The sequence below is a fragment of the Oncorhynchus mykiss genome, chromosome 22, assembly GCF_013265735.2.
Source record: "Oncorhynchus mykiss isolate Arlee chromosome 22, USDA_OmykA_1.1, whole genome shotgun sequence".
Classification (NCBI taxonomy): domain Eukaryota; kingdom Metazoa; phylum Chordata; class Actinopteri; order Salmoniformes; family Salmonidae; genus Oncorhynchus; species Oncorhynchus mykiss.
The window spans coordinates 15,542,616-15,566,310 of NC_048586.1; the positions used below are offsets into that span (position 1 = coordinate 15,542,616).

Here is a 23,695-nt window from a genome sequence, read left to right on the forward strand (position 1 = left end):
AACTCTTTATGTCATGCATGTGGAGGCTTTATGGATGCTTTATGAATGCTACATGATACCAAGGAAACAACACTTTGTTTGGTTCTCAGACAATATACTCTGATGTGACAGTGTGACTGACATTGAAGCAACCACTGAAGTGTTTGTGTCTTACATCTCTGGTTGTGTCGTGCAGGCCGCAATGCTTTGCATGTGGACGTCCACATGCCCTCTGGGTTCCTCTACTGGTGTGACTTCAGCAGCACCGTGACATCTCAGAATGGAATCCGCCGGATCAAGTCTGATGGAGCAGGTTTCGACAGTGTGGTCACGTCTGGAATCGGACGCAACGGGATACGAGGTATCGCCGTGGACTGGGCTGCAGGTAGGCATGTTCAGAGAGATCAAATGAAAAGTGTTTCAATTATGCCAGTAGTAGGGCTCTATAAAATCTGTTTTATTTTTTGCCTGATTCTGCTAGTTTTTTTCCCAAATTCCCTTTTCTCCGTTTTGTTTTTCCAGGTTTCCGTTTTTCCCAGTTTTTTGGGGGGGGGGGGGGGGGGATTTTATTCAAAATCACACTTTGTTAATAGAAAAACATCCTACATTTGATTGCAGAGTTTGCAAAACAAATGGCCACTGGATTGATACAAATAATTATGACATTATTCTGCCAGGTAGGCACAACCCATTGGAACCCCTGCCCAGTTGACTACTTTGTAGAAGCCCACAATGGCACTGCCTATGCTAAAACGGCCTTTTGGCCACTAGAGGCCTTTGTCATTCTCTATGGGCCCTACAGCAGGTAGAGGAAGTAAAGGTCAGCCTGTAGTAGGTATCCATGGATACAGCGTAAGAGGCTTCAACACAGGGCCTGACTCCAGAGAGCAGGCTGGTTTATATAACAGTCAGTTGACTGGAAAGAAATGAGTATAATGGACAGGAGAATGCTACTTATCTTGGTACTGTGGCCAATAAGGATTTAAATGATGGTTATACTAAACAAATGCCGGTTTCCCGGACCCAGACTATATATAAGCCTATTTCTGCTTTTGCTGTCCAGAAATAGGCTTAATCTGGGTGTGGGAAACCAGCTCCTGGTGACTATGCAAATTAGCAGGCTTACCCTGTCCTTACGCAACCACTCAATAAGAACTACATGACCACAGGCCTTTCCTACATCATCTAATCCCCATTACCCTTTCATTTATATATGTCAATTTGACTTTTCAGGAAACCTCTATTTCACGAATGCTTTCCTAACGGAGACCTATGTGGAGGTTCTGCGCTTGAACACCACTTTCCGACGTGTGCTGTTGAAGACTCAAGTGGACATGCCACGCCACATCGTGGTGGACCCTAAAAACAGATACCTGTTCTGGGCAGATTACGGACAGAACCCCAAGATTGAGCGAGCTCTGCTGGACGGGACCAACCGCACTGTGCTGGTGTCGTCTGGGATTATAACCCCGCGAGGTCTGGCTCTGGACTACCAGACTGGATATGTCTACTGGGTGGATGACTCTCTGGATATGATAGCCCGGGTCAACCCTCAGGGGGGCGAGACAGAGGTAGTCCGGTTTGGGAGTCGTTACCCGACTCCCTATGGCATCACTGTGTTTGAGACTAGCATCATCTGGGTGGACAGGAACCTGAAGAAGGTGTTCCAGGCCAGTAAGGAGCCTGGCAGTACAGAGCAGCCTACAGTCATCAGAGACAACATCAACATGCTGAGAGACGTGACCATCTACGACCAGCGTATCCAGCCCAGCTCGGCCCAGCAGCTCAACAACAATCCCTGCCTGGAGACCAATGGAGGCTGTGCCCACTTCTGCTTCGCCCTCCCCGGGAACCAGACCAAGAAGTGTGGCTGTGCCTTTGGCAACCTGGGGACGGACAACAAGGGCTGTGTGGTGTCGCGGGATGATTACCTCATCTTTACAACAGAGAGTACGGTGCAGAGCCTGCATTTGGACACGGATGACCACGGACTGCCCTTCCCTGTGGTCAACGTGCCCGGCACCTCTGTGGCCCTGGACTTTGACCGCACAGACAATAGGATCTACTTCACCCAGAGCTCAGGGGCTGGGAGCAGCAAGATTAGCTTCATCAGTCTTTCATCTCCTCCCTCACCTCCAGTAGTGGTGGCTTCAGGTAAGACACTTAACAGCTAGATTTGTTTTGTTATGTTACAAAATCATACTGTAATTAATGATCTGGTTTCACCTTTTTTTGTGCTATTTGCTTATTGCAGTACTTTTCTACATTATGTGTTGTGTTTTGTGTCCATGCAGATCTTGGAGCTCCTGATGGTATTGCCTATGACTGGATCAACAAAAGGATTTACTACAGTGACTACATCAACCAGACTATCAGCTCCATGGCAGTGGACGGGACACAGAGATCCATCATCGCTCATGTGCCTCGGCCTAGAGCCATAATGCTGGATCCCTGCAGGGGGTAAGACTGGCCAGAAATGCCAAGAATGCTAATACCGTTTCACTCCTTCTGTTGTGATAACAAGAGCGCTCACTCAGTATCACATATTCAGCATGTGTTGAATGTGCACTGTGCAATCATTGATTAACAATGGGAAAACTCGTCTTCTTCCATGCCACACAGATATATGTACTGGACAGACTGGGGGACGAATGCGAAGATTGAACGTTCTACTTTGGGAGGGAACTTCAGGGCAGAGATTGTAAACAGTAGTCTGGTGTGGCCCAATGGGCTGACCCTGGACTATGAAGAGCAGAGACTGTACTGGGCAGACGCCAGCCTGTAAGACCCTCTTATAAAGCTACCTTCTTCTCACAAGTAATTTGTTGTCCTTTCATGTTGATGCTAAAGATATGTGCTGGTTTTCAGACAGAAGATTGAGCGCTGCTCTCTCACCGGGGCCAATCGGGAGGTCATCGTCAGCACAGCCATTTACCCTTTCGCCATGACCATGTATGGCCAGTACATCTACTGGACTGACTGGAACACACGCAGTATCTACCGGGCTAACAAGCACGATGGGTCTGACCAGAGGGTGATGACCCAGAACCTTCCATCCAGGCCTATGGACGTCCATGTGCTGGCCAGCAACAAGCAGCAACAGTGCAACAGCCCATGTCAGCAGTTCAACGGAGGCTGCAGTCACATCTGTACCCCAGGTACTAGAAGTTAGGCCCTGTTTTAATCCTCAAGTTTTCTGATCAAATAGAAGCAGGCTGTAGTTTCTGAGCTAAATGTCGGAGTTGGACCAAACTTCCATTGAAAATGTGATCTTCTCTAGCATCCTATTGTTTTGGTGTTGTAATGTTGTTTTGGGATCATGTGAGTTGGGCTGTGGTACGCCTGTCTGTCATACCCCCCCATCCGTCTGATGCCTGTCCCCCTGTCCCTCTCCGCAGGGCCCCAGGGTGCTGAGTGTCAGTGTCCCTCAGAGGGTCGCTGGTACCTGGCCGACAACAAGCACTGTATCCCTGACAACGGGACCCGCTGCCAGGAAGGCCAGTTCACCTGTATGAATGGACGCTGTATCCGTGCTCAGTGGAAGTGTGACAATGACAATGACTGTGGGGACGGAAGCGACGAACTGGAGAGAGTCTGTGGTATGGTGCTCAGTGGCCACAAGTAGTGCCTGTTTTCTCAAATCATATTTGTTTGTCTCGTCTATTTAGAAATATCTTGCAATGTGATGATTTTGCATGTCTTGAATGTGGTTGTGATTACAGCTAATTATGATTGATTTATCACTGCACCTGCTCTGTCCTTCACTCTCTGAACTACTCTTAACTGTCTTTAACATGCTGCCTCTAACCAGCCTTCTGTTTCTCACTGCAACAAACATTTTACAGGATCCAAGAATGATTTCCAAACTTCCGGTGTGTATGCTTGCAGTTCACTAATCTATTGTAGCTATTTAGTGCTGCTTGTTTTTTTCTACTGACCCCATCCTAAACTAATGAATACATGTACTTACATCTTACATGCAGTCCAAGTGCAAATGGCAGCCGCATTTATTGCCTTGTCAGGTAAAGCCCGCCTCTATGTTGTACACCCGTCCATCTTCACCTGCTCTCCCTGTCCATTGGCTAGAGCTCTGATAATGTTGTATCTGGTTTGATTGACAGCCTTCCACACCTGCGAGCCCACTGTGTTCACTTGTGCGAATGGTCGCTGTGTGCCCTACCACTACCGCTGTGACCACTACAACGACTGTGGGGATAACAGTGATGAGGTAGGTTGCCTGTTCAGTCCGTGCGACCCCAACACTGAGTTCCCCTGCAACAACGGACGGTGCATCGCCAAGGACTACATCTGCAATGGCATCAACAACTGTTATGACAACGGCACCTCGGACGAACAAAACTGCCGTAAGTCCTCAAAACAAAACTTGTTTACAAATCTAAAGTAAAAAGATTAGTTCATGAAGAATAGATATATGTTTTTGTGTTGTAAAGGTCACTAAAATATACAGTACCAGTCAAAAGTTTGGACACACCTACTCATTCAAGTTTTCTTTTTCTTTTTACTATTTTCTACATTGTAGAATAATAGTGAAGACATCAAAACTATGAAATAACACATGGAATAATGTAGTTACTAAAACAAGTGTTTTACAAATCTAAAAACAAGTCATTCTTCAAAGTAGCCACCCCTTTACCTTGATGACAGCTTTGCACACTCTTGGCATTCTCTCAACCAACTTCATGAGGTCACCTGGAATACTTTTCCTACAGTCTTGAAGGAGTTCCCACACTTATTGGCTGCTTTTCCTTTGCTCTGCGGTCCAACTCATCCGAACCATCTCAGTTGGGTTGAGGTTGGGTGATTGTGGAGGCCAGGTCTTCTGATGCAGCGCTCCATCACTCTCCTTCTGGTCAAATAGCCCTTACACAGCCTGAATGTGTGTTTTGGGTCCTGTTGAAAAACAAATGATAGTCCCACTAAGTGCAAACCAGATGCCGTATCGCTGCAGAATGCTGTGGTAGCCATGCTGGTTATGTGTGCCTTGAGTTCTAAATAAATCACTGACAGTGTCACCTGCAAAGCACCCCCACAACATCACACCTCCTCCTCCATGCTTTACGGTGTCAAGTGTCAGTTGTGCAGAGGTGAGGACGGAGTCAGGCGCAGGACACAGAACTGAGTAAAATAACGTACTTTACTCTGAAAAATAATCAGCCAATAAATCCACGCAGGGATAACAAACCCTAACACAAATGACTAACACAAAACCAGGAACAATCACGCACAAAACATAATGAGAACCAGAGGGTTAAGTAGGGAAATAATAATAATGTAATGGGAACCAGGTGTGTACAATCAAGACATAACAAATGGAAAAAGAAACGTGATTCGGTGGCAGCTACAAAGCCGGTGACGACGACCACCGAACGCCGCCCGAACAAGGAGAGGCACCAACTTCGAAGGAAGTCGGTGGGAACCACACATGCAGAGATCATCCGTTCACCTACTCTGAGTCTCACAAAGACACAGCGGTTGGAACCAATAATCTCAAATTTGGACTCATCAGAGCAAAAGACAGATTTCCACCGGTCAACTGTCCATTGCTTGTATTTCTTGACCCAAGCAAGTCTCTTCTTCTAATTGGTGTCCTTTAGTAGTAGTTTCTTTGCAGCAATTTGACCATGAAGGCCTCATTCACGCAGTCTCCTCTGAACAGTTGATATTGAGATGTCTGTTACTTGAACTGTGTGAAGCATTTATTTGAGCTGAAATCAGAGGTGCAGTTATTTGCCAATTTCTGAGGCTGCTAACTCCAACAAACTTATTATCAGAACTCAGGACAAGACCCAGTTGCAGACAGTTCGAATCACAGAAGTTTATTTACACAACAGGGGACAGGCAAACAGCAGGTCAATCGCAGGCAGAGTTTGGTAATTCAGGGCCATAAGGTACAGAGTTTGGTAATTCAGGTCCATAAGGTACAGAGACGGCAGGTAGGCTCAGTGTCAGGGCAGGCAGAAGTCAGTAATCCAGGGCAGTGTCAAAAGATACAGAACGGCAGGCAGGCTCAGGGTCAGGGCAGGCAGAATGGTCAAAACCGGAAGAACTAGAAAACAGGGACTAAAGAGGACAGGAGTACGGAAAAGAGGGAAGAGGAGACAGAGGCCTGTGAGACAGACGTTTAATCCTTGATACATGAAAAGTGTGATGTATACGGAGGGTGCGGGCATCAGAAGACGAACAGCAGAGGGGCTAAGAATCTTAGAGATGGGGAAAGGTCTGATAAAACAGGGGGAAAGTATGCAGGAACCCAAATGGACCTTCTGCTCGAGACGATAGCCGGGTTCCGGTTCCGGTGACGATAGCCGGGTTCCGAAAAGCCGACCGGGCTCTCTTCCAGATACGGCGACAGGGAGGGTGTTGCAGCGAAGACAGGCTGGCTGACGACCCAATGAGTATGCAGAATGGCTTCCAGAACCGGGACGAGAACTGAGGACCATGGTCAGAGACCATGTCCAGCGGAAGTCCATGGATCCGGAGGACGTGCTGCACCATGTGCTGGACCGTCTCCTTGGCTGAGGGTAGCTTAGGGAGGGGAATGAAATGGCCGGCTTTGGAAAACATGTCCACCACCGCAAGGATAGGGGTGTTGTCATCAGACAGAGGGAGACCAGTGATGAAGTCCAGAGATACATGTGACCAGGGACGGTGAGGGACAGGAAGTGGTTGAAGGTTGCCAACAGGAGCTTGCCGAGGAGTCTTATTATGAGCACAGACAGTGCAGGCGGCAACGAATGCGGAGACGTCAGGGACCATGGTAGGCCACCAAAAGCGGTGTTGAACAAAGGTCAGGGTCCGACGGGAGCCAGGGTGACAGGCAAGCCTGGAGGAATGAGCCCATTCCAGGATCCAGGGAGCGGCAACGTCTGGGACAAACATCTGGTTAGCCGGCCCCCCAGATGAGCGCAGCAGCCAGACACGAGGTAGGAAGGATTGTCTCAGGGTCTGAGAGTGTAACAGCGGGGCTATAGTGGCGTGAAAACGCATACAGCTTAACATTCTTGGACACCGGGCGGTAAGAGATGGTAAAATTAAAACGTGTGAAAAACAGGGCCCATCGAGCTTGCCTGAAGTTAAGACTCTTGGCGGTGCGGAGCTATTCCAGGTTCTGGTGATCCGTCCACACAATGAATGGATGTTCCGCCCCATCTAACCAGTGCCTCCACTCCTCCAACGCCATCTTCACTGTTAGTAGTTCTCGATTTCCCACATCGTAATTCCTCTCCGTGGTGTTAATACGATGGGAGAAGAAGGTGCAGGGATGTAGCTTAAGGTCCAGAGCAAAACACTGGGACAGAACAGCCCTGACGTCCGAAGCATAGACCTCCACCACAAACTGAAGGGACGGGTCCGGATGGATTAATGTAAGCGCTGTGGTGAAGCTGTGCTTAAGGTCCAAGAGCGCCCTGTCAGCAACTGGGGACCATGTGAAATGGACCTTGGGAGAGGTGAGTGCTGATTAGGGGAACGCCAGGGTGCTGTAACTCCAGATAAAACGGCGATAGAAATTGGCAAATGCCAGGAAGCATTGCAGCTGCACTCTGGATGTGGGTTGGGGCCAATCCACCATGGCACTCACCTTTCCGGGATCCATCTGCACATTCCCAGCAGCAATGATGTATCCAAGGAAGGAGATGGTGGAGCGATGGAATTCGCATTTTTCTGTTTTCACAAAAACCTGGTTTTCCAGGAGACACTGGAGGATTTGTTGGCCTTAGAGAACGTGTTCTTGAGCTGAGCGGTAAAAGACGAGGATGTCGTCGAGGTAGATGAACACGAACCGGTTCACCATGTCGTAGAGAACGTCGTTAACCAGGGCCTGGAACACAGCAGGAGTGTTGGTCAGACCGAATGGCATCACCAGGTATTCGTAGAGTCCGCTAGCTGTGTTGAAGGCTGTCTTCCACTCGTCACTTTCCCGTATCCGCACCAGATTAGAGAAAATGGTGCGGCTCGAAAGCCGAGGCGAGTAGCGGGTAGCGGTTCTTAACAGTGATGTCATTGAGGCCCAAGTAGTCGATGCACGGGTGCAGTCTTCTTCCGAGCCCACAGGAAGATGTCCCGGGCAGGCTGCGCCGACTTCAGGCAATGAGTGTGGCAGAACGGTCTCCAACCCATGATAGCACCAGCAGTCCAGTCGATGAGAGGATTGTGACGCTGGGGCCATAAAAACCCCAAAACCATGGGTACCCGAGGAGACTTGATGAGCATGAACTGTATAGTCTGACACTCACAGGTTGATAGGAGTGGTATTGTTGGTGACTCTGCCTATAGAGCGCCCATCCACCGCTCTAACGTCCATGGGATTGGAGAGGGGCTGAGTGGGGATGCCCAGCTCTGACACCAGGGTAGTGTCCATGAAACTCTCATCGGCCCCAGAGTCAATGATTATTCAGATAGATTTTGACTGGTCGCCCCATGGAGAGGAGCACGGGTAAGGGGAATTTTCCGGATTGTACTGACCTTCATGTCTTAAAGTAATGATGGACTGTCGTTTCCCTTTGCTTATTTGAGCTGTTCTTCTCATAATATGGACCAAATAGGGCTATCTTCTTTATACCAACCCTACCTTGTCACAACACAACTGATTGGCATTAAGAAGGAAATAAATTCAAAAAATGTACTTTTAACAAGGCACACCTGTTCATTGAAATGCATTCCAGGTGACTACCTCATGAAGCTGGTTGAGAGAACTTCAAGAGTGTACAAAGCTATAATCAAGGCAAAGGGTGGCTACTTTGAAGAATCCAAATATAACATTTGTTTGACACTTTTTTGGTTACTACATGATTCCACATGTGTTATTTCATAGTATTGATATCTCCACAATTATTCTACAATGTAGAAAATAGTAAAAATGAAGAAAATCCCTTGAATGAGTAGCTGTGTCCAAACTTTTGACTGGCACTGTATACTAAAATATATATACTCAACAATAACACCAATCCTCTTCTTGTCATGTATCTCAGCGGAGCGAACATGTCAGCCAGAACACACTAAGTGTACATCCACCAACATCTGCATCCCCCGCTCCTACCTGTGTGACGGGGACAATGACTGTGGGGACATGAGTGACGAGAGCCCTACACACTGTGGTGAGTCCCCCAGGCCTGTTCTGTACAGTAAGGCGCGTCCGAAATGACCCCCTATGCCCTTATATAGTGCACTATATAGGGAATAGTGTTCCCTTTTGGAAGCACGATAACTGGGTTTTGAGAGGAGAGTGACCCCTAAATGACCTTACCATGTCTGTTTCTCCCCTTCCAGCCACCTCCATGTGTGCCCAGAACGAGTTCCGCTGCTCCAGTGGTCGCTGTATCCCAGCCCATTGGTACTGTGATGGGGGTACCGACTGTGCTGACGGCTCCGATGAGCCCTCCTCCTGTAGTACGTACCACAGCTCTCCTTCACTCACTACGCTAAGCAAGAGAGATTCAACTAGGTTCTCAGAATGGAGTCATTATTAATTTGTTCTCCTGAGTTGACAGTCGTGAATGATTGGTTTATTTTCTGTGTGTGTGTGTGTGCGTGCGTGCGTGCTGTTGGTGATGTGTCAGTAGTGTATGCCTTTGTTAGTGATGTGGTCAGTCAGTCAGTCCGACCTCCCACTGTCTGCCACATTCCTCCATACTGATGCCCACTAGTCTCCTCTGACAAACACAGCCCCTCCCCTTTCCTCCCTTAATTTCCTCTCTTCCTTTCCTCGCTACCTTTCCTCTCTTCCTTTCCTCTTCCTTTTGTCCCAGGGTAATTACACAGCCTCACTTTATCTATTGTTTCAATAGAACACCATAGATTGGAATGTGGAGGAGATGCCGTGACTATTTTGATAGCTTCACTTGCTTAATTTTGGTTCCGATATGCATTACCTGTTGTCTTTACTAGTTGAAGTCAATCAGAACATGTAAAGGAAAGTTTTAAGTGACTGACATATTTGTATTTAGAGGACAATAGTATTCTAATTGTAATCAGTTTTCGCATGGTTTCCTATGACCTTTGATTCCCTGCAGCCACCCTGGTGAGAACCTGCAACACTGACCAGTTCCCCTGTGACGACGGCAGGTGCATCGCTTCCTCCTGGATCTGCGACGGGGACAATGATTGTGGAGACATGAGTGACGAGGACCAGAGACACAACTGTGGTGAGTGTGAATTCCTCTCCTCTACCTCCTCTCTCTCTCTCTCTCTCTCTCTCTCTCTCTCTCTCTCTCTCTCTCTCTCTCTCTCTATCAGGAGTCAGACACTGAGGGATCAGGATACATGCTGGGTTTGTGGGGGGTGGATACTGGCTCTTGTTGAAGGTCTCCGGCCAGAGTCCAAGGAGCTCACATTCCTGATTTCCCCTGCCTCACTCATTACTTTGTGTCTGTCGCAGCTCCCAGGCTCAGGGTGGAACTAAACTATTATGTCATCCCTCACCAATGTGGGCTCTGACAATAAGGAGCCTGGAGCGCATAGCTTCAGCGCACCACGGGCCTCGGCAGGAGTCTCACTTCAAACAATAGGGCTCAATCACATTAGATGGATAGGAAACCGAAGTCACGGCTAGAGGTCCTGAAATACACTTAGGAATGTTTGGACTGCGAGAAATTTCAGGTCCAGTCTCGGGAGTCTTCATAATCTTGAAACGTCTCTAATTTGGCGTCATTTATCCTGCCCCCCCCCCCCCCCCCCCCCCCCCCCCCCCCCCCCCCCCCCCCCCCCCCCCCCCCCCCCCCCCCCCCCCCCCCCCCCTCTGTTTTGTTAGACAACCGCACATGCTCAGCTTTGGAGTTTACCTGTGTGAACAACCAAGCGCCACAGCGGAAGTGCATCCCTCGTGATTGGGTGTGTGACGGCGATGCGGACTGTGCGGACGCGTTGGACGAGCATCAGAACTGCACGCGCAGATCGTGTGGTGTCAACGAGTTCACCTGCAGCAACGGCCTCTGCATACGCAGCTCCTACAGGTTTGGCAACTCGGACTTGACAGAGACATAACAATGACATTTGTCAGATGTCTTGAATGAGTCACACTGTTCAGTAGATGATGAGACTACAGTGTGAGTGTGTGGACTGGGCAGCAGCACCCCCTGGTGTATGGCGAAGTACACTGAGTGACTGATGTGTTTGATGGCAGGTGTGACCGGAGGAATGACTGTGGGGACAGCAGCGACGAGCAGGGCTGCACCTACCAGCCGTGTCAGCAGCACCAGTTCACCTGTCAAAACGGACGCTGTGTGTCCCGCGACTTCATATGTGACGGGGACAACGACTGCGGGGACGAGTCCGATGAGCTTGACCACCTGTGCCGCATGCCACCGCCTACGTGTCCCCCCCGGCAGTTCAGGTGTGACAACGGACACTGTGTCCCGATCTTCAACGTGTGTGACCGTACCGACGACTGCTCAGACAACAGTGACGAGAAGGGCTGTGGTGAGTGCATGATATCTTAAAAGCAATAAAACATATTAAGTTATATAAAATATCAAAACATAAACTACAATGCCCATATAGCCATTTAGTATCACAGCAGAGCAGCAGTGTGGTGTTGGATTTATAGGCAATCTCCTCTAATGCGTGTTCTCTCTTGTCCTGGATGCAGGAATAAATGAATGCACCAACCCCTCTATGCACCACTGTGACCACAACTGCACTGACACACCCACCAGCTTCATCTGCACCTGTCGCCCCGGCTACCGCCTCATGTCCGACAACAAGACATGCGACGACGTCAACGAGTGTGCGGAGACGCCCAGCGTGTGTAGTCAGGTGTGTGAGAACACGGTGGGCTCCTACATGTGTAAATGTGCCCCCGGGTTCCTGCGGGAACCGGATGGCCACAGCTGTCGTCAGAACAGCAACATTGCGCCCTACCTCATCTTCAGTAACCGCTACTATCTTCGTAACCTGTCCACGGATGGAGAGGCCTACTCCCTCATCCTGCAGGGCCTGACCAGCGTGGTGGCCATGGACTTTGACCGCGTGGACAAGAGGTTCTATTGGATTGATGTGAGTCGCAGGGTGATTGAGCGGATGTTCTATAATGGCAGTAACAGGGAAGTGGTGGTGAACGGGGTGCTCCATGGAGAGGGCCTGGCGGTCGACTGGGTGGCCAGGAAACTCTACTGGGCGGACAGTTTCCTGGACTGTCTCAAAGTGTCCGAACTGGACGGACGCTTTGTGAAGAAACTGGCTGAACACTGTGTGGACGCCAATAACACCTACTGCTTTGAAAACCCCAGGGCGCTCGTTCTCCATCCCAAATATGGGTGAGTAAATCTAATCACTAACCATTACACGGTCAAAATGAGGAATTGTTCATTTATTCTTGATTCATTCGATAAGCCAATAATCTCAACCCATTCGATCCCTGTCAGATATGTCTACTGGACAGATTGGGGGGACAAAGCCTTCATAGGCCGTGTTGGAATGGACGGCACCAACAAGACCGCAATCATCACCACTAAGATCGAGTGGCCCAATGGGGTCACTATCGACTACAGCAACGACAAGCTCTACTGGTCGGATGCCCATCTCAACTACATTGAGTAAGACCCTGCTTCATATTGCCATGTAGTCTTGCTTTGTTCCCGAAATGCCTAAAGGCCTCCTGTAATCCTACTCCTCTTCTCCTCAGGTTCTCAGACCTGGAGGGACATCACAGACACACCGTGTATGACGGGATACTGCCCCATCCGTTTGCCCTGACTGTGTTTGAGGAGACTGTGTACTGGACTGACTGGAACACCCGTACAGTGGAGAAAGGCAACAAATACGACGGATCCGGCCGCCAGTCTCTGGTCAACACCACACACAGACCCTTCGACATCCACGTGTGCCATCCCTATAGGCAGCCCATAGGTCAGTCTCAGTCTAGGAGACAGTAATCTGAGTCTCCTCTTCTCCTGGATCAACATCCATTCCTTCACACTCAGATTGCTATCACTTCATTATCCTGACGTTTCCTGCCTGTTAGATCCATTCAAGTGTTTACATTGACACAATGCCGGGCCTGTGTTTGCCCAGCTGCATTGAATGCCTGACTGATTCCCTGACCCCCTCTCTATCCCCCCAGTGACCAACCCCTGTGCAGTGAACAATGGAGGCTGCTCTCACCTGTGTCTGCTCCGCGACGGGGGGCGTGGTCACACCTGTGAATGCCCCGACCACTTCCTGACTTTACAGCTGGGGGGGGTGGCTCGCTGCCTGCCCATGTGCACCAGCACCCAGTACAGATGTGCAGATAATGAGCGGTGAGTGGGAGTTCACCTCAGAGTTCTACTGCGATACACACATTCTCTTTGTTTTATACAATTGTGGCATTGGTGAGCCCTGAACAGTATTGCCCTTCCTCCCCTCCACAGCTGCATCCCCATCTGGTGGAAGTGTGACGGCCAGAGGGACTGCAGAGACGGCTCTGATGAGCCCTCCACCTGCCCCAGTCGCCACTGCCAACTGGGCCAGTTCCAGTGCAACGATGGAAACTGCACCAGCCCCCACTTCCTGTGCAACAGCAACCAGGACTGCCATGATGGCTCTGATGAAGATCCTGTGCTGTGTGGTGGGTGGCATTTAGCTCTGTAATTTCTGTTTTCAGAGAACACATGAAACAGTCTTTGTAATTGTTTGATAACATTGTTATTCCAATTGTTGATTTCCCATGAGTTGTGATCTTTGTCGTTAAATACCAGGGATGTATTAATGTACTTCAGTAGAGTGTTTCAAATGAATTGACTGTTTTGTCTGTTCAGCCACTCATCAGTGCGAGACCCACCAGTGGCAGTGCACCAGTAAGAGGTGCATCCCAGAGGCGTGGCAGTGTGACGGGGAGGACGACTGTGGCGACGGCTCTGATGAGGAGCCCACTCACTGCTCCAGCAGGACCTGCCGGCCCGGACAGTCCAAGTGCCGTAACGGACGCTGCATCCCCCAGAACTGGATGTGTGACGTGGACGACGACTGTGGCGACAACTCCGACGAGCCTCTGGAAGAGTGCAGTGAGTGACGCGCCCAACACAGAGAATCACGTGGTGAAATCACGCCCGGTTAACTATAGGGATTGGGTGGGATTGCTACAGTGAGCCTATTGAGATCTGTTCATCCTAAACTGTGGAAAATCACAATTGATAGCAGTTTTCTCCCGACAGATATGATTGAAAGACTTCGTCTTTGTTATTGACTTCCTCGACGTGGTCTTTTCACAGTGGGGCCGTCTTATCGCTGTGACAACCACACCCAGTTTGACTGCAGGACCAACTACCGCTGTGTGCCACTGTGGTCTGTGTGCAACGGTCACAACGACTGCAGGGACAACAGTGATGAGCAGGGCTGCGGTGAGTCCACAGAAACACCAGCGTCCTGACATAAATCGACCAATGGTGCAAACCCACCGTGCTGAATAGAAGAGTCTTTGTGTGAGGTAACAATGTGTGTTGAGAGTGAATGAAGGGTTGTTAGCGGGAACATTACATAGCGTGACAGCAGGAGGTAGTGATGGAGAGGTACTCACCGCCTCTATTCACCTCCCTGTGAGAGAACGCTCTGGATTTATGGCCTGTGTGTGTGTGTGAGAGAGTGTGCGTGTGTCTGCGTGCGCATGTGTAATGGGGCAAGGTTCACACTGCGCTCTTTGTGCTGCGCCCTGATCCACACAGCAGCAGCCCTGGCCCTCCCGTCTCTTATCAGAGGCCCTCACTCCATTAGTGCCATCCCCGCGCTAGAGGGGAGATCCGTGCTAATCTCTGTTAGAGAATGCAGCCAGTGGCCGGGCCAGGTGAAGAGCAAGGAGGGCCTGGATCCACTATCTTTCAAACCTCTGGCGCTGTGTGGTAGAGACAGCGCAGCTCTGCTCTCCTCCTCTCCTGTCCTCTCCTATAGACCTGGCATAGCTCAGAGCTCACCCACTTCAGACATGCTGCCCTCCCCTCTGCATGATGAGCTCTGCTTTAATTAAAAAACCAGAGGGCACCTCTCAGTTCAGCACTGTGGTCTAGTAGTTATCATTGACGCTATATTAAATAGTAGGAGGCACAGTGTTGAAGAATTTCTCATTAGTCTGACAGTGTCTTGTAGTACCAATGGTTGGTTGTAGCTGTAACATCATAACCGTCTTGTAATTTGGTCGAAAGAGGAGAAGTAACATCGCTGTAATGAACCATTGATTTTTCAGCAAGTAAAAAAATCAACTATATGTGTTTGCGCCAGTGCAATGTTTGGCTGAAAAACATTAAAGATAAAACTAAAGGATAAGAAGGATAAGAATGATGAGAGGGATAATAAGGAGAAGAATGGTAAGAACAATAAGAATGATAAGAACGATAAGAATGATGAGAAGGATAATAAGGATAAGAATGGCAAGAACAATAAGAATGTTAAGAAGGATAAGAATGCTAAGAACAATAAGAAGGATTAGCTGAAGTGTAAATGTGTCGTCTTTTGTTTCTTATCTCATATCCATGTGTGTGTTTCAGAGGAGGTGACCTGTGACCCTCTGGGGGACTTCCGCTGTGACAACCACCAGTGTGTCCCTCTGCGCTGGAGGTGTGACGGGGACAACGACTGTGGGGACAGCTCGGATGAGCGTGCCTGCAGTGAGTTCTACAGTACATCTAACCACCATTAACTATCTAGTACTGTATCTACACTGAACAAAAAATATAAACGCAACATGTAAAGTGTTGGTCCCATGTTTCATGAGCTGAAAACAAAGATCCCAGAAATGTTCCATACTTACAAAAAGCTTATTGCTCTAAATTGTTGTGCACAAATTTGTTTACAGTCATGGAAAATCCATAGGTTAGGGCCTAATGAATTTATTTCAATTAACTGATTTCCTCATATGAACTGTAACTCAGTCGAATCTTTGAAATGTGCATGTTGCGTTTATATTTTTTCTTCAGTATACTTAACACCTGAACCTTAGATTACCTGGCTGGCTCGCATTGGGACCTCTACACTGAGCCTTCATGGGCTGGTTGCACAAGTTGAGCCTAACTAGGTCGTAACTCTATCTCGTCCTTTTAAGCCCAACCTTTTAAAGTCCAACTGGTGCAACCAGCCCTATGTGTCTGCTTAGCAGTTATGGGCTAACTCAGACAACTGGATTCTTATATAGTCCTGGTTTTGGTGAGTCTCTGAGCAATTCTAATGGGGTATTCCATTGTAGCTCAGACACAGTGAGTCACCCAGATGAAATAGGGGTGTTGATGGCAAAGAATGGACCTGTTAAGATAACAAAGTGCTCTTGCAAAAGACAACACTCCTGTCTTCATAGCAGTGTTATATGTGGGGCGGGCTTATCAGCTGCTAGCGAAACAGCTTGTCCTCAGCATGTCAGACGGAGGGGAGTGAGGGAGTCGGCCACCTCGGCTCTGGAGAATTTTAAACAAGTCTGAGAACATGCCAGCTAATGAGGATAATATCTATGCTTCAATGAACAACTAATGTCTCGCGGAAAATCACTGTGTTGTGTGATGAAATTTGCTCTGGTGCTTTTTTGCTGCTACTCGCCTTGTAGCTGTAGGGGTTATGCGTAGTGAGAGAACACCTCCAGTGAATTCCATCGTGAACTCATCACAGAAAAATGACTGACATGATTGCTCAGGGTCTTTGAGATCATTTGATAATGTACAAAAAACAAGTCACAGCTTTTGCCATAACCCAATTGAGGGAATAGAACTACAGTATGTATCAATGCAGTGTCTGGTTTGTGTGGAAAATAGCAAACCATCACAGGATAATGTAGTAATACTGGGACACCCTCTGTCAGCTGTGTCTACATCGTGTTTGTTTGGACTGTGGCAATGACGACTAATTTAGTATTCTCGTGTGCGGTGATAATTCTTTAGTTCCCCTCTCTGTGTCCCCCCCCCCCCCCCCCCCCCCCCCCCCCCCCAGGCCCGCGTGCGTGCTCCGAGAGCGAGTTTCGCTGCGATAATCTGCACTGCATTCCCGACCGCTGGGTCTGTGACCATGACAACGACTGTGAGGACAACTCGGATGAAAGGGACTGTGGTGAGTGGCTTGGCTTATTCATGTGTGAGGGAATACAGCGCTAAGCAAAGAGGCACTAAAACTTCACCTTTTTGAGGAACGGGATACACAGAAAGGACCACCCGGATGAATTGACTTTGCATAATGAAAGACATGACATTCCTTCTTCCGTTGCCAATTATACTACTGGTCAGATTGTGAATTCAAGTCCATTCTAGATGTTTATTTATAGTAGTCATGAACACAAGGTCAGAATCTGAGGTACATCAGTACTTGGCATGACTGTAAATGAGTGATATTATTGCCAACTGAAATAGAATTTGTATTCCAAAAGTGAATTTGAATTCAAATGGGTTCATTAATACCTATTAATTATGAGTTGTGCTGGCATGGCTGTGCTGCAGAGCTGCGGATCTGTCACATGGGCTACTTCCAGTGTGGCAGTGGCCACTGCATCGCCGACCGCTTCAAATGTGACGGCAACGCCGACTGCATGGACTACACTGATGAGATATCATGTCGTAAGTGTTAGATATTATCATAGATGTGTCTATGGGCTGATGTCAAATACAACGCTCCCAGTGAGCAAAACTGGATAAAAAAAGACATCATTTCAACGGCAAAACTGGTTGAAATGACGTCTTTTCAACCAGTTTTACTCACTAGGCTCATCTCTTCAGATGAACAAAACACATTGGGTCCAGAACAATCATTATGTTACTACAGCACCCTCTACAGTTATCTAAATTAAAGTTACAACTGTGAATTTGATTTGTAATGGGCCATTTATCTTTCGTTTGCAGCAACCCGTTATCCCAATGGCACTTTTTGCCCACCGTTCCTATTTGAGTGTAGGAACCATGTGTGTGTGCAGCCCTACTGGAAATGTGACGGAGACAACGACTGTGGAGACAATTCAGATGAGGAGCTCCATCTCTGCTGTAAGGCCAATGCACCTTCAATGATTACACTGTCCTTTAAATGGTTACACAGTCCTTTAAATGGTTACACTGTTCCTTTAAATGGTTACACTGTCCTTTAAATGGTTACACTGTTCCTTTAAATGGTTACACTGTCCTTTAAATGGTTACACTGTTCCTTTAAATGGTTACACTGTCCTTTAAATGGTTACACTGTTCCTTTAAATGGTTACACAGTCCTTTAAATGGTTACACTGTTCCTTTAAATGGTTACACTGTTCCTTTAAATGGTTACACTGTCCTTTAAATGGTTACACTGTTCCTTTAAATGGTTACACTGTCCTTTAAATGGTTACACTGTTCCTTTAAATGGTTACACTGTTCCTTTAAATGGTTACACAGTCCTTTAAATGGTTACACTGTTCCTTTAAATGGTTACACTGTCCTTTAAATGGTTACACTGTTCCTTTAAATGGTTACACTGTTCCTTTAAATGGTTACACAGTCCTTTAAATGGTTACACTGTTCCTTTAAATGGTTACACTTTTATTTTAAATGGTTACACTGTTCCTTTAAATGGTTACACTGTTCCTTTAAATGGTTAAACTGTTCCTTTAAATGGTTACACAGTCCTTTAAATGGTTACACTGTTTCTTTAAATGGTTACACTGTTCCTTTAAATGGTTAAACTGTTCCTTTAAATGGTTACACTGTTCCTTTAAATGGTTACACTGTTCCTTTAAATGGTTACACTGTCCTTTAAATGGTTACACTGTTCCTTTAAATGGTTACACTGTTCCTTTAAATGGTTACACAGTCCTTTAAATGGTTACACTGTTCCTTTAAATGGTTACACTGTTCCTTTAAATGGTTACACTGTTCCTTTAAATGGTTACACTGTTCCTTTAAATGGTTACACTGTTCCTTTAAATGGTTACACTGTTCCTTTAAATGGTTACACTGTTCCTTTAAATGGTTACACTGTTCCTTTAAATGGTTACACTGTTCCTTTAAATGGTTACACAGTCCTTTAAATGGTTACACTGTTTCTTTAAATGGTTACACTGTTCCTTTAAATGGTTACACTGTTCCTTTAAATGGTTACACTGTTCCTTTAAATGGTTACACTGTTCCTTTAAATGGTTACACTGTCCTTTAAATGGTTACACTGTTCCTTTAAATGGTTACACTGTTCCTTTAAATGGTTACACAGTCCTTTAAATGGTTACACTGTTCCTTTAAATGGTTACACTGTTCCTTTAAATGGTTACACTGTTCCTTTAAATGGTTACACAGTCCTTTAAATGGTTACACAGTCCTTTAAATGGTTACACTGTTCCTTTAAATGGTTACACTGTTCCTTTAAATTGTTACACTGTTCCTTTAAATGGTTACACTGTTCCTTTAAATGGTTACACTGTTCCTTTAAATGGTTACACTGTCCTTTAAATGGTTACCCTGTTACTTTAATTGTTACGCTGTTCCTTAAATGGTTGCAAGTGTTCCGTAAATGGTCGCACTGTTCCTTAACCCTATTACTGTCTCTTCTTGAAAAACTTGTTGAAACAATTATTTACCCTTAAATTCCTATTACTGACAACTCAAATTAGAAATTCCGATAGTTTAAAAAAATAATCTTTATGTTTATTTTGGAAATTACAGAGCTCTACCAGGCGGTTGAGAAGTCAAAATAAGGTCATACCCGCAATGCCATATTGGAATGTCAATTTGCATAGCATTTTTACTAATCTCAACAATATTACCAAATGCACTTAGGTCTGGTTCAATGGCTTTTATAGGTTGGTAAATTGGTAATTGTGTATGTCCAAACATGAGTATCCAATTACATTGTAATGAATGCTTTTTCAGGTGGTGTGTATTGCAATTTCCGTCAAAATGTTTTTCTTAAAATTCTTCCACCATGTTTCCCACTTGTTCGGACTACATTTTGAGTTAATATATGACAAAGTGCAGTTTTTATTACTATTCTAGGTATTCATTTATAGGCGACCTTACGTCTGAGTATTGATTAATTGACCCCATGGGTCATGAAATGTAGTTTAACCAATTTATGTTGCCTAATATATAGTGTGTTGTCAACAATTCAATTATATTTTTCACCATAATAAGTATATATATATATATATTTTTTTTAATATACCCTATTCTGAGTCCACCATACTTTTTACTGGCATATCAACCGCCTGGTTGAGCAAAATAATTGTTTACTAAATTCCTGCTAATCAGGCCTTGTTACATTTTAACTATTTATTTTAATATTCCTGCTTAATTCTATAGCTAGAGGACTCCTGATATCTCCAGGAGTGATAAGTATAATTGTTGTCTTAATCTGTTGTCGTCTAGTACTGTCTTTTTGCTAGCTAGATGTACTTTAAGTGCTGCCTGTCTTAACTAACACTCTCACTTGACTTTCCCCCCTTATTAGCTCTGACTTTGCTGATAGCTACTTTATAGAGGAAAAATGTACTTACTATGACTTTGGTATGTGGTTGTCCCACCTAGCTATGTTAAGATGAATGCAGGAGGGCTGGGGGAGTTGACCAATCAAGTTCAAGTAAAGATTTTGTTTTATTTCCAAATCCATTGTCAAAACATGCTCTACCAGCCGGTTGAGAATAGGGTTAAATAGTTACACTGTTCCTTAAAGAGTCACACTGTTCCTTAAATTGTTACATTGTTGAATGTGATGGTCTTTATTCTTTGACAGTGAGAAATGACATTGAGTTCATGTTCTGGTCTTGTCTCCCTAGTGGACATCCCGTGTGACGCACCCTTCCGTTTCCGCTGTGACAACAACCGGTGCATCTACAGCCATGAGCTCTGCAACTCTGTGGACGACTGTGGGGACGGCACTGACGAGAAAGAGGAGCACTGTAAGTACACGCCAATCACAAGTTACAGTAGTGTTATGTAGGGCAGGTTTCCCAGACACTGATTGTTAAGCCTAGTCCTGGACTAAAAAGCATACTCAATGAAGAATCTCCATTGAAAAAGCTTTTTAAGTCCAAAATTAGGCTTAATCTGTGTCCAGGAAACCGGCCTATATTGTCCCGTCTCCGTGGGAGTTTGGAGTACATGTAGCTCATCATTTAGGGCTCCCGAGTGGCGCAGCGATCTACCGCACTGCATCTCAGTGCTAGAGGCATCACTACAGACCCTGGTTTGATCCCGGGCTGTATCACAACCGGCCGTGATCGGGAGTTCCATTGGGCGGCGCATAATTGGCCCGGCGTCGTCCGGGTTAGGGTAGAGTTTGGCCGGGGTAGGCCGTCATAGTAAAATAAGAATATGTTCTTAACTGACTTGCCTAGTTAAATAAAGGTTAAATGAAACATCATTATGTAATAATACCAAAATTAATTGTCCAATTCATGTCAATGTCTTTTACTCTCTAAAATGATTGACATCTTAACATGAGGATTGACATCTTGACATGTTGTGTTTGTCACAGGCCAGACCCCCACACATGGGCCATGTTCAGAGGATGAGTACAAATGCAGTAATGGCCAATGCATCCCACTGCAGTATACCTGTGACGACTATGATGACTGTGGAGACCATTCTGACGAGCTGGGCTGCAGTGAGTAACCCACCCAACTAATTTACCACAGTCTTCACTCTACATCTCAATCATCACAAACCTTTATCTTATGATAAGCCATATGGCTGTTTGTATAATACTTAAGTGAAAGTAAACGTCGACCCTCATAATGTGACATGTATACGTGCTCTGCCCAGACGTTGGCAGTGGGCGCTCCTGCAGTGACAACATCTGTGAGCATAACTGCACAGATCTGACAGACGGAGGCTTCCTCTGCTCCTGCAAGCCTGGATACAAACCCAGACAGACAGACAGGAACACCTGTGAAGGTACAGGAAGCAGCAACACCACCTGAGTGTACAGTTGTGGCCAAAAGTTTTGAGAATGACACAAATATTAATTTCCATTAAGTTTGCTGCTTCAGTGTCTTTAGATATTTTTGTCAGACATTACTATGGAATACTTAAGTATAATTACAAGCATTTCATAAGTTTCAAAGGCTTTTATTGACAATTACATGAAGTTGATGCAAAGAGTCAATATTTGCAGTGTTGACCCTTCTTTTTCAAGACCTCTGCAATCCGCCCTGGCATGCTGTCAATTAACTTCTGGGCCACATCCTGACTGATGGCAGCCCATTCTTGCATAATCAATGCTTGAAGTTTGTTAGAATTTGTGGGTTTTTGTTTGTCCACCCGCCTCTTGAGGATTGACCACAAGTTCTCAACGGGATTAAAGTCTGAGGAGTTTCCTGGCCATGGACCCAAAAAATTGATGTTTTGTTCCCCGAGCCACTTAGTTATCACTTTTGCCTTATGTCAAGGTGCTCCATCTTGCTGGAAAAGGCATTGTTCGTCACCAAACTGTTCCTGGATGGTTGGAAAAAGTTGCTCTCTGAGGATGTGTTGGTACCATTCTTTATTCATGGCTGTGTTTTTAGTTAAAATTGTGAGTGAGCCCACTCCCTTGGCTGAGAAGCAACCCCACACATGAATGGTCTCAGGATGCTTTACTGTTGGCATGACACAGGACTGATGGTAGCGCTCACCTTGTCTTCTCCGGACAAGCTTTTTTCCGGATGCCCCAAACAATCGGAAAGGGGATTTATCCGAGAAAATTACTTTACCCCAGTCCTCAGCAGTCCAATCCCTGTACCTTTTGCAGAATATCAGTCTGTCCCTGATGTTTTTCCTGGAGAGAAGTGGCTTCTTTGCTGCCCTTCTTGACACCAAGCCATCCTCCAAAAGTCTTCGCCTCACTGTGCGTGCAGATGCACTCACACCTGCCTGCTGCCATTCCTGAGCAAGCTCTGTACTGGTGGTACCCCGGTCCCGCAGCTGAATCACCTTTAGGAGACGGTCCTGGCACTTGCTGGACTTTCTTGGGCGCCCTGAAACCTTCTTCACAACAATTGAACCGCTCTCCTTGAAGTTCTTGATGATCTGATAAATGGTTGATTTAGGTGCAATCTTACTGGCAGCAATATCCTTGCCTGTGAAGCCCTTTTTGTGCCAAGCAATGATGACGGCATGTGTTTCCTTGCAGGTCACCATGTTTGACAGAGGAAGAACAATGATTCCAAGCACCATCCTCCTTTTGAAGCTTCCAGGCTGTTATTCAAACTCAATCAGCATGACAGAGTGATCTCCAGCCTTGTCCTCGTCAACACTCACACCTGTGTTCATGAGAGAATCACTGACATGATGTCAGCTGGTCCTTTTGTGGCAGGGCTGAAATGCAGTGGAAATGTTTTTTGGGGATTCAGTTCATTTGCATGGCAAAGAGGGACTTTGCAATTAATTGCAATTCATCTGATCACTCTTCATACCATTCCGGAGTATATGCAAATTGCCATCATACCACCTGAGGCAGCAGACTGTGTGAAAATGTATATTTGTGTCATTCTCAAAACTTTTGGCAACGACTGTAGAAGAGAACACCACTCTGTAACAACATCACAATCTTTGATGATCTATTCTTTCCTCTTCTTACGCTATTAGTAATCTTTTGGTCTTTTCTCTGTGTTTTTCCTGTTTTTTGTGTTTGATCAGACGTGAACGAGTGTGAGGTCTACGGGACATGTCCACAGGAGTGTCAGAACTCCAAGGGCAGTTACGAGTGCTTCTGTGCCCAGGGCTTCCGCTCAGTCAGCGAGCAGCATGGCATGGAGTGTGCTGCTGAGGGTAAGAGCTTAGCTGGACAAGTAATTTTGTCTGCATCCTAAATGCACCCTATTCCC

The 23,695-nt window shown here is 46.4% G+C and overlaps 1 protein-coding gene across 5 annotated transcripts in view; it reads left to right on the forward strand.

Annotated features, from left to right (window-relative positions):
- Window positions 1-23,695, forward strand: part of lrp2a (low density lipoprotein receptor-related protein 2a) — a 69,848-nt gene that overhangs the window by 39,556 nt on the left and 6,597 nt on the right. For 3 of the 5 annotated variants that reach the window (XM_036958840.1, XM_036958841.1, XM_036958842.1), the window contains 29 exons: window positions 176-364; window positions 1,213-2,133; window positions 2,274-2,439; window positions 2,602-2,760; window positions 2,848-3,137; window positions 3,378-3,578; window positions 3,825-3,851; window positions 3,963-4,001; window positions 4,101-4,343; window positions 8,970-9,095; window positions 9,268-9,387; window positions 10,011-10,142; window positions 10,748-10,949; window positions 11,120-11,415; window positions 11,585-12,251; window positions 12,360-12,530; window positions 12,620-12,843; window positions 13,058-13,235; window positions 13,347-13,543; window positions 13,734-13,979; window positions 14,187-14,315; window positions 15,453-15,572; window positions 16,879-16,995; window positions 17,379-17,495; window positions 17,778-17,915; window positions 20,666-20,788; window positions 21,367-21,495; window positions 21,654-21,785; window positions 23,508-23,639. In XM_036958840.1, coding sequence (XP_036814735.1) covers window positions 176-364; window positions 1,213-2,133; window positions 2,274-2,439; window positions 2,602-2,760; window positions 2,848-3,137; window positions 3,378-3,578; window positions 3,825-3,851; window positions 3,963-4,001; window positions 4,101-4,343; window positions 8,970-9,095; window positions 9,268-9,387; window positions 10,011-10,142; window positions 10,748-10,949; window positions 11,120-11,415; window positions 11,585-12,251; window positions 12,360-12,530; window positions 12,620-12,843; window positions 13,058-13,235; window positions 13,347-13,543; window positions 13,734-13,979; window positions 14,187-14,315; window positions 15,453-15,572; window positions 16,879-16,995; window positions 17,379-17,495; window positions 17,778-17,915; window positions 20,666-20,788; window positions 21,367-21,495; window positions 21,654-21,785; window positions 23,508-23,639 — 5,931 coding nt within the window. The remainder of the gene's footprint in view (window positions 1-175; window positions 365-1,212; window positions 2,134-2,273; window positions 2,440-2,601; window positions 2,761-2,847; window positions 3,138-3,377; window positions 3,579-3,824; window positions 3,852-3,962; window positions 4,002-4,100; window positions 4,344-8,969; window positions 9,096-9,267; window positions 9,388-10,010; window positions 10,143-10,747; window positions 10,950-11,119; window positions 11,416-11,584; window positions 12,252-12,359; window positions 12,531-12,619; window positions 12,844-13,057; window positions 13,236-13,346; window positions 13,544-13,733; window positions 13,980-14,186; window positions 14,316-15,452; window positions 15,573-16,878; window positions 16,996-17,378; window positions 17,496-17,777; window positions 17,916-20,665; window positions 20,789-21,366; window positions 21,496-21,653; window positions 21,786-23,507; window positions 23,640-23,695) is intronic. The other 2 variants (XM_036958843.1, XM_036958844.1) reach the window with 1 other exon arrangement.